Source organism: Rutilus rutilus (assembly GCF_951802725.1).
Source record: "Rutilus rutilus genome assembly, chromosome: 12".
NCBI classification, from domain to species: Eukaryota; Metazoa; Chordata; class Actinopteri; order Cypriniformes; family Leuciscidae; genus Rutilus; species Rutilus rutilus.
The window spans coordinates 19921612-19932756 of record NC_140217.1 but is presented as its reverse complement, the minus strand read 5'-3'; the positions used below and the strand labels follow the sequence as shown (position 1 = coordinate 19932756).

Genomic DNA, 11145 nt, shown 5'->3' with positions numbered 1-11145 from the left:
ATTTTACATACTTTTTTTTTTCTCAAAACTGTTAAACTTAACATAGAACAAAATTGAACAAGGCAACAGTTTGCAACATTTGCACAGTAATACCATATTGTAATATATTTCAAATCTAAAAAATTAAATGCTATCAAAATAATTAGATGTAGCTGAACCCCTACACATGGACCATGCAACATATTATGCAATACATTCTAAGCAGTAGATATTTGTCATTCTTGTTTTGTGAATACATTTTTACAAAAGAAACCATTGTAAAATAGTTTTTTTTTTTATGAGTGACAAAGCATGTTTGTTGGGTGACACCTTTGCTAGTGTTATGGAAGAATGACTAGATTTGCGACGTGTGTGAAGCGTTTTGGTGGTTTTAGTGCATTTTGACTGTGAAATTTACTGCTGTGCCAAGCCGAGGGTAAGGAGGAAACTGTGTCAAGAGTTTTGAAAAAGTGACCTAGGTACTGAGAAATGTGTCAGTGATTGTAAAAAAAATAAAATAATAATTTTTGTTCAATTTTCTATTCATTATGTTATGACTTATATTGTTGTTATAGGGATAAACAAATATATTACTGATATTTTTGGATCACTATGTTAATTTATGGTTTATCATCATCTCTGTCTAACATGCTGTGTTTTAATCAGCCTCACTGCTTTCATTAAAATCATCAAGCAATCAGGCTCTATTATTCATTATCCATGGATGCACTTTTTTTCATCATCCTGGGGGAAGTTCTGTGGTTATAAAACTGACCAATCACAGCATTTCTGGAAAGTAACCAAACTACACCGTAACCACCTTTGCTACACAGGGTCTACAGCATAGGTTTGAAGCAGAATTATAAACTGACCTTAATACTAATAGTTAGCTGCCTGTAGTGAGGGAATTTTGAATGTATGCCCTCATTCCCGTTAGTCCCTCACCAGGGATCTGCCTCAACCCACACAATATTATTCTGCTCCTCCCTCACCACAGTTTTCACAGTGTCCACTAGGCTGGCACTGTCATTCCAGCTCTCTGGTGGAATGCTTCGATAAAGGCAGGGTAGTTTATCCAGAAGGGGCTCCTCATTGCAGGAACACTCCAGCACCTGAGACTCAGTCACAGAGTTCTGCCGTAGTTTGTGTCTAGGAAACAATAACAGAATAGATAAATACAGCAATTGTAATGCTCAGAACAGAATTTTTTGTCCAAAAAATCTGAACCTTCATAGCAAAGGCTAGAATGTGTAGATTGATTTAATAACGCTCTTACAGCCACAGAGAAAATCATAATACCTCAATTTGCGGAGACTTCTCTCGGTAGACATGATGTAGACAATGATGGGGAAGATTTCAGCACGGTGGAGACGACGCACACAGTCCAAACCCAGCGGTAACACACAGTGAGTGCCCTATACAATGGATATCAAACAGGATAGCATTATATGACCATACTTTTGTGGACACACATACGGTCTAATATATGGCTTATATGTTTTACCTAATATATACTGTAGTAACTATAACTATTTTTAAATACAGGTCACTTTCAAAGCCGCAAACTCTGTCATATAAAATGGTCTTACTGGAATCAGGGATGGATGCAAAATGTGGACTTTTGGTCATTAAAATGAGTTATCAATGGTAATTAAACAGCCATAGCAGGAAAAAATAATATGGAAGTCAATGGCTACCGTCAACTGTCTGGTTACCAACATTCTTTAAAATATCTTAGTAGAAGAAAGAAACTCATACAGGTTTGGAACAACTTGAGGGTGAATAAATGATGAATAAATAATGTTTTTTGAGGGTGAACTATCCCTTTAAGCTCACTGGAAACTCTTTGACATTTAAAACACCACAATATTGTTTTGTTGATTTTACATATGGAATTTTATTTTTCATTTTATAAAAATGTTCAAAGCAAATGTCTTATAACCCCCTATGATATCTTATAGCTGTTTAAAAGAAGACTTAACTTTTGTTACTTTACTTAAAGCAGACAAAGACCACTTGTAATTATTATGACCACAAGCGCTTTAGATGTTTAAAAGAAGATTTTGTTTTTGTCCCTTTACTTTAAGCAGTAAAAGACTACTTCATAAAATGTAGTATGATACTGTGCAGATCTTAAGTAAACAATGTCAAGAAATGAGATTTGGAAAGTAAAAGATATGAAACTATGGGAAATATAATCCATTATAACTTAAGTGGATAAAATTATGTCCATTCTGTGTTATAAATCATCATATTGTTAATAGTTACCACAAAAAAAGTATGTATTATTACTGTTGTTATGATTATTCATGAGATGATACAACACTTTATAAGGTTGTTTATAAGGGATTATGTGTGTATTATAATGCATTAATAATAATTTAACCACAAATAGGTAAGTATTATATACTGTATTGTACCTGTTGTTGTGATTATTTATAAGATGATACAACATATTGTAAGGTTGTTTATAAGGCATTATGCAAATACAGGCTTCATATAAAGTGTTACCAAACATTTTACAACAATAGAATTGAATATTAATTAATATCATGTCTGTCTGACGTCATATGACGTCTATCTGTCTGTCTGTCTATGTTTGTCTCTCTGACTGTCTAATTGTTCTCAAAATAAAGTTTCACCCCTGACCTTAATTTTTGCAAAACATTTTTGTAGGTTTTCTCTTTCTGATTAATTATTATAAATCCTATTATTGTATTGTATTATTGTAAAACCAGTCTTCCATATATTTTTTTTTTTACTTACTAAATAAAATTGCTCTGAATCCTGTTGAGCAGGCAGTTAGTAATATGAAAACAATGTTTTATGACACACCCGTTTCATGATCTTCTCCACTCCCTGCAGTGTATAGCAACGGTGTGTTTTCGAGTCACATTCTTCAAGAATTTCCCCCTTCTGCATTTTTACGGCATGCTCACTTGCCATCAGCAATTCTAAAATATAAGAGATGGATGTCAGATGTAAGGAAAGGAGGGAGCAGCCAGAGAACAAAGCAGATCAATAAAACTATACAGAGGGGAAATTAAAGTCAGACAGAAAGAAACAGAGATGGCCATATTGTCACATGTGTTTCCCTGTTCTGTTGTTCCCGCCACTGATTTGTCACTATGGACACTAATCACTTCTTCACAGCTGCTCATCATGTGTGTTAATCTTCACTGTGTATTTAAGTTCCTGTCTGCATTCAGTTCATGGTCCGGTATTGTCTGTTGTAACCTGGTGTGTGTGTACCCTCTTCGTCTGGAATTAAACGCTACTTATTTGTATCTTTGTCTTCGTGAGCTCCTTTTGAATCTGCCCTACGCAGCGCCGTTACACATATATCACGGGACAGAAAGAAACAAAGATGGGCATATAGGTCAATATACATCACCTCAGTCTTAATTTTCATTAATGCCAGGACTTATTATAATTATATAATTATAATAAGTAATTATATCATAATTTGTCTTTAAAGTTTTAAAGTAAAGTACTTTTTAAGTAAGTGTTTTTTTTCTCGTCACCAGGTGTAGCCGATGGAAGCTTGTTTCCGCCACGGAATAAAACAGTTTAAAAGATAATTGCCTTTAAGATAATTGCTTTGTATCTCACAATTCTGACACTTTTTCTTACATCTTGCAATTGTGACATTTTTTTCTCGCAATTGTGAGTTTATATCATACAATTCAGAGAAAAAAGCCAGAATTTTTAGATAAAAAGTCGCAATTACCTTTATGTTTTATTCAGTGGCGAAAACAAGCTTCCATAGTAGCATAGTAGCTCCACCCATCAGTCACGTTCGACGTTACGTCAGAATGAACTGATGTATTGTAATCCCTATGGAAAGTACAACGCATTCTCATCCTAGGGCGTCATATACTGACACTTTTGACATTTCGTCTACATCCAACGCACATGGCACCCTTTAGCGTCAATATGACACGCACAGAGCTTTGTTCGGTTATGGGTAGGTTTAGGTCTGGGGTAGGGTTAGGGTTAGACCGCTAGGAGGCGCCTTCTGGCCCATATCTATCTGCGTCTCATATTGACGCTAAAGGGTGCCATGTGCGCCTTGGGATGAGATCGGGCTGGGAAAGTACTGCTGCCCCTTCCAGCACCCCGAGTAAGCCACATAGTCCCCCCACACCTGTTGGGGTGGAAAAAAGAACAGGGCTTTGAATGGAGAATGCCATTGACCCTATACAGAGAGACTATTGGATAACACTGTGAAAGTGTGCCTATTCCAACTGGAAAAGAACGCTACAGAGACCCCATCCTGCCCGTAGGGAGGTAACATGTGGAGTTACACATATGGAATGACCATTAGGACAGTGCCACATATGGAAGATCTCTCTGGTATATCCCGCCTTGTGCAGGGGTGGAGTCAATACTGTTAGAGAGATGGCAGAGTGGACTCTGCCAAGGGAAAGACACAGGCTTGGCAACAGGGAGGCCCTACCGTGGAAGAATGCAAACATGGGATCACCTAGGAGGGGAATCACAACACATAGGCATCTAGTCTAGTACAGGGGCTGAACAACCGGGCATACACACAAGTACTAGACCTGGCGTCAGATGTCTCCACCACAACTGACTGCCGAGGATGCTGGAGGAACTCTACCAGGATTCTACCAGGTTCCAGAGGTCTGGATGTGCGTGCCATATGGTGCCCCATCCCTGAGAAAGCAGGTCCTTCCTCACGGATTCACCAGATAGGGGCTGTCACAAGGAGCATAAGTTCTGGGAACCAGGTCCAGGTGGGCCAGTAAGGCGAACCATAAAGATCTGCTCCTCGTCCTCCCTGACCATGCACAGTGTCTATGCGAGAAAGCTCACTGGGGGAAACACATACTTGCCTAGAAATCAGCACAGAAACCGGCACAGGGGCAACAGCACTGCTAGCAACTCGAGGCAATTGATATGCCACTGAAGTCGAGGTCTTATCCAGGAGCCCGAGGCTGCATGCCCATCGCATACAGCACTAGCTGGAGGTGCTGCACTGCCAGCACTGAAGCGGTCTCATATGAAGCAATCTGAGCGCCGTTACTGTAGCTGCGGATGCCATATGCCCTCTGAAACAGTTTCATTGGAGCTGTTGTCCTGCCCCTGAATGAATTCAAGCAGTTCAGCACTGACTGAGCGTCATGTCGACCGAGTCCAACTCCACACCGAGAAAAGAGATTCTCTGCACGAGGGAGTTTGCTCTTTTTCCAGTTGACCCGAAGTGGCAGAGTTGCCTGAGCACCAGGTGCCTTTGTTCGCATAACTGATCTTGCGACTTGCTAGTCGTCGAGATAGTTGAGGTTGCAAATGCCCACTTCCTTCAAAGGGGTAATGGCAGCCATCGCTATCTTCGTGAAGACGCGGGGCAACAGGGACAACCCAGTGGGGAGGACCTTGTACTGCTATGCCCATCCCTCAAACGCAAATTGCAGTAACGGTCTGTGTCGAGGTAGGATCGAGACATGATAGTACACGTCCTTCAGGTCAATTGCTGCAAACCAATCATGGTGTTGAACGCACCTTAGGAAGCGTTTCTATGTCAGCATCTTGAACGGAAGCTTGTGAAGGGCCCGATTCAAGATGCGCAGATCCAAGATCGGTCGTAACCCACTGCCTTTCTTGGGCACAATGAAGTATTGGCTGTAAAACCCTGTAAAACCCATATCAGCTGGAGGGACCGGCTCTATCGCGTCCTCACCAGAAGGACTGTGATCTCGTGTTTGTACTTTTGGATGTGTTTGTACTTTTGTACTACTGAGAACTAGTAGTAGAACTAGTGGGCAAATTCACTTTGTGACCTCCTCATGCACTTCCGGGAACAAAGGGACCAGAGCGGGATGCTGCTGTTCAGCATGCCCTGCCCAGAGAAACCAATCATCCAGCTGTGAGCATTAGGAATAAGGTGGAGGGTTCCACACAAGCCTGACCCTTGTAGCGGCCCGGGAAAGCATGGCAGTCAGCTCTGGTTCAGACTCAAACAACGCTACTCTCTCCAAAAGGGGCAGCACAGCTGAATCTTCGACATCCGGTCCTCCGCGGGAGCCCTGAATGAGATGCTGGGTCCCCCATGGGAAGGACCAAACAACGCAGCCAGAAGCTCCACAGGCTGTGATATGAAAGAGGAGTGGGAGGGCCGCGGGGATTCACCCGGCGGGAGAGCTTTCACTGTAATCCTCAGATCATCCTGTGTATTAACCGAAGTGGCTGCAGGGCTTGCAAAATCGCTAGCCCGACGTCGGCTGCCAAAATGCATAACCGGCCTGCCCAACGGGCTATCTGAAATAGTCAAATTCCTCCCTTTATTCACATTATTGACTAGTTATTTTAAGGAAAAATAGGACCGCACAAGTTTTTGATCATGCTGATTTATCCGCTGCGCAATTTCTCATGAATCTCCATGCCTGTTTTAAGAGAAACACATGATCAATAAAAATTAAAGCTCCACTTTCACATGAATGCTTTATTTTGCGTGTCAGAATGTTTGAATCCATGTGCTAACACAATATCACTGTAAAGCTGCTTTGAAAAGTGACACTGCGTAAGTTACAACTTAACCTAGTTTTGACGTAAATGGACACTAAGTTACGACTTCGCACTTCTAAATATGTTTGCGTTGAACCATTAAACTTAGTTGAAGTGTAACTCTACGTATAAACTAAATATTTACGGCAGCCTCCGATCAGGAGTCATGGTTAAAATATCAGACAGACTGAACTGCATCAATAAGCTCTTCTTTTACCTGACAGACTTCAGTTCTTTAGACATATATGATAATGCTGAAATTTACATTCGCTTACATTTTAAGAGAGAGAACATTATGTGAAAAGATTACTTTGTTAGCGGCTATCTTTAACACAAACCCGTCCTAAACAGCATGCCGCTGTGTGCATCGGTCCATGTTGTGCATGTCAAATATCAGTCATAATCAATAAACTTAATTTCTTTTTGTATCAATATTTATTTATTGATCCTTAATAATTTCATTTCAAATTCAGTTTCAGAATGTTATTTACATATACACTTGTTATTCATGATCAAGTATCGTATTCAATGGAAACCATTATTTTGACCATTAGTAACGTGAGGCAAAAGAAGTTAGAATGAAGGATAAACTGAAATTCACGGCATTTCAACACAACTTATGCTTACGTATTTGAAGGCTGCTATTGGATCATCGAGGCTAAACATCATATTATGCGATTACGCATTCCTTTACGGAGAGCTTACGACCTACTAGCTACGTTCTGCCTTACGAACAAATGGTGCAATGGAATAAAGTACAGAGTTAGTTACAATACAAACTAGCTAGTAGTTACTAACTCTAGTGTGGACTTTACGTTCCAATTGAAGCAAGAACTGGCTGGTGCAACCCTACCCAGATGCATGTATTGATGATTCTAATTTGATTATTTTATATCCGATTGTTGATATTTGTGTTTTTGTCAAAAAGTTTTTGATTGATGTTTTGACTATTAACCAATTTTCTACATTAAAAATTGTCTTTTTATTTGGGCTAGTAAAATTAATTTTGGGCTACCAAAATCTGAAGAGTGCCTGCCCAAAGGGCTACCAGCGATTTAGAAATTTTGCGAGCCCTCTGGCTCTCTGCTGTGCAGAAAGACCAGGTCGGGGAATAACAGAGGGGACTCCAACTTTTTCACTGTATCTCAGTCTTGATCTCAACATCGCAATGGTCATCTGCCGGCAGTGGGTGCATGACTCATCAACGAATGCTTCCTCAGAATGCTTACAGCTCAGACACATGAGAGATTGTGGCTTTCAGATGGGGCCAGGAAACAACTGCATCCAGAAACACCATGGGTGGAATGACATCTTGAAAAAAGACCCAAAGTCACACCCGTGTTTACTCTTTTAGGGAAATTGCTCTTTAAATGTTGAAGCGCCCAGAGGAATAGCCGCTGCACTTAACCGTGAAAACACTCAGCAACCGTAACCTCCGCTGAAACGTGGCATTACACAAACACAGGAACAGCTTTCCTCTTGTTCCGTAGACTCTCTGAACGATGACTGAAGAGCAGACTGAAACAATGCCTGCTCGGCTCTGAATCGAAAGCTTAATGTGTGAGTTTGCAGGCTGCCTTATATACCCGGAAGCGAAGAGTGGCTTGCAATGCAAATCTCACTCGCCAATGTGCATTGGCTTGTTCTGTTACCACTCGAAGGTGATTGGGCTCTCAGGCGAGATTCCCAATACCTTAGTTTAGTCCGACGTAACGTCGAACGTGACTGACTAATAGGGAAACCTGTTGATACTGTGACTCAAACCTGAAGGTTTCTCTATGGTATCTGTATTTATTTTTTTCCCCTTTTCTTTACCTCTTGCTTGAAAATAAAGTGATTTTTTTTTTTTTTACCTGGCTCACAGAGCTGATAACCTTCCTGTTCTGCCAACCGTTTGTGCAAGACATGGCCAAAGATTGTGGGAAGGAGGAGGACTGGGCGACAGATGGGAGGGAACTGAGGTGTGACCAGGGTGTAAGGCATCAGAGTCACACATCTGCTCTGCACACAACCATAACCTACGAAGAGAAAGATTTACTTGGCACTTAAGATTTTTTGCCTGACACTTATTAATTAATTGAATGATTCACAGTTAACACACACACACAGAGAGAGAGAGAGAGAGAGAGAGAGAGAGAGAGAGATTGTAACTAAAGTTTAAAGTTTAATCTGGATGTTATGAATAAGGTTTAATATGGTTTTATTCAGAACTGGTTCCATATTAAATATTTCTGCAACTGAATGACCTTAATCTTTGTGAGACTTAAATCAGTGTAGTTACTGAGTAGTTGTACATATGGCAATGTGTAGTTGTCATCAGTCAGTAGGATTTTTCTAAAATAAATGAAGTATGTTACCAAACTGTTTGTTTAGTGTTGCATTTATGCAGCCTCCAAAATGTCTGTGAAAGGTAATTAAGACGACAGTGTAAAAACCTTTTGCAAGAAGTGTTTAAATTAAAAAAAGAAAGAAATATTGAATCTCACTGTTCCAAATATTTCCTCCTCAAAAGTACTAAAATAATTGTTAATGGAACTATTAAGAATCAGAAATGTATTTTGTTTCCCATGCCTAGTTATGAGTAAAACAGCTGAATGAGTTTGTCTTGTACTAACTGTCCAGTGATGTGCTGTTGTCATCTTCCACACTGACCCACAGAGGGTTTCTGCTCTGTTGACAGGTGCTGACAATCCTCACCTCTCTCTGCTTCTCATTAGCTGCAGTTCTCTCCTGTGGACAGAAAACAAGTACTGAGGACTAATGTAACAGATATTCTACCAATCTGTGCTAATAATGATTTTTCATGGCAAATCTCGACAGAATCTAACAATGCAAGTCTACAATAATTTTGTACATGTCTGTCTCTTTAATCTTGATGGCAAGAATGCATGACTCATTTTTCTTTAATTAGTTTGAATGGTTTCTGTCTGTGGCTAGTTTCAGAGTTATAAGTTACACATTATTATTCACTCAACATAGATCTTCATACCACACCCAGAGTTCAATATTTTGGCAAGCATTTCCGTAATTCCACAGTATGGCGATACAAATCTAGACAATCTGAAACATGGACTATGAATAACCTATGACATGAATTATGACTAAACTTTTAATTTGTCATGTCAAAAGGGCAGCAAAGACAATCAATTTATAGTTCAGTTAAGCATTGTGCAGCATTCCATTAACTTCATGTGTAATTGTAATTGTTTAAACACTGAGCAAAATTGCATGTGAGCTTTATTAGTATAATCTTAATATACACAAATCACAATAACAAAGTTAAAGAAACAGAGAAAAATAATTTCTGCAATGACTCTATGGACTGTGTGAATTTACTGATGGATTCTAACCTTTCTGTGAGTTTTGCGAGGGTAGGTCATATCCTCTATAGCCCTGATTAACAGCCTCTGTGCTCTGAAAAATGTACAAAGATTATGTGTGAGTGTCCATGTGTAAAGTAGTAATATTGTGAAATATTATTACAATTTAAAATAACTGCAAAATATTTTAATATATTTTATTATATTTTGAAATGTAATTTATTCCTGTGATGACAAAGCTGAATTTTCAGCAGCCATTACTCAGTGTCACATGGTCCTTCAGAAATCATTTGAATATGCTTTGGTGCTCAAAAACATTTCTTGTTATTATCAGTTGCAAATAGTTGCTTAATATTATTGCAGAAACTGTAATACTTTTTTCAAGATTATTTGATGAAAAACACCATTTATTTGAAATAGAAATCATTGTAACATTATAAATGTCTTTACTGTCACTTTTGATAAATTTAGTGCGTACTTGCTGAATGAAAGTATTAATTTCTTGCAAAGCAAAAAAAAAAAATGTAACTGACCACAAACTTTTAAAAGGTAGTATAGATGATGAAACTACAGGTCTAATGGGTTCACATTTTTACACACAATGATAATTGAAATTTTTTTGCTTTTCTTCTGAATCCCAGGAGCTATACGCAGGAAAATTGTACATTGACTGGGTACATTTTACAATGTAAAAAAAAATTCCCAAGATGTAAGTTTTGCTAATAATACAAATTATTTTACTACCTGTAGTAGTTGGGCAGAGCCCCACTCTGAAGGTCTTCCAGGTGAGAAGGGTGCACATGACTGGCCCACCAGAAGCCGTCATTGGAATGGTGAGTGTTTGTAACATGGACAATGTCGTTACACTTGACCGGCAGGGTTCCTGCTACATCGCCCGACAACGTCATATTAACACGGACGTAGAAGGAATCACCCGACATCACTTCTCCATTTTTTAGCTGCTGTAGAAGGTTCTCGTAGGCTAGGAGAAAATCAGCAGATCTTTATTTTGGTTTAGTACATCTCTGACCTTAACAAGCAATCTTGACTATTTACAAGGTACATTAAATAAGCCATCCCAAATCAAGGTTAAACATTATAAATCATTTTGGTTCAATTAATGAACACACACAGTGGAAGTCTACACACACCTGTTAAAGAGGTCATGAATTGAGAAATACAATTTTCCTTGAGCATTTGACATATAAGAGGTCATCATACTATATGAATATCCTGTAAGTTTCAGAACTGAAAACGTACTTTTTAGTCTAAAAACAGCTTTTTATTGTAACCAAGACCACCAGAGAACGGCTCATTATAG

The 11145-nt window shown here is 39.1% G+C and overlaps 1 protein-coding gene across 1 annotated transcript in view; it reads right to left on the bottom strand.

Annotated features, from left to right (window-relative positions):
- Positions 1 to 279: 279 nt before the first annotated feature.
- card14 (caspase recruitment domain family, member 14) overlaps positions 280 to 11145 on the bottom strand; it is a 28547-nt gene continuing 17681 nt past the window's right edge. The window contains exons 15-21 of the mRNA XM_084427009.1: positions 10569 to 10806; positions 9855 to 9918; positions 9120 to 9234; positions 8358 to 8522; positions 2815 to 2933; positions 1279 to 1394; positions 280 to 1128 (exon numbers count right to left, since the gene is read on the bottom strand). Coding sequence (XP_084283135.1) covers positions 921 to 1128; positions 1279 to 1394; positions 2815 to 2933; positions 8358 to 8522; positions 9120 to 9234; positions 9855 to 9918; positions 10569 to 10806 — 1025 coding nt within the window. The 3' untranslated portion in view covers positions 280 to 920. The remainder of the gene's footprint in view (positions 1129 to 1278; positions 1395 to 2814; positions 2934 to 8357; positions 8523 to 9119; positions 9235 to 9854; positions 9919 to 10568; positions 10807 to 11145) is intronic.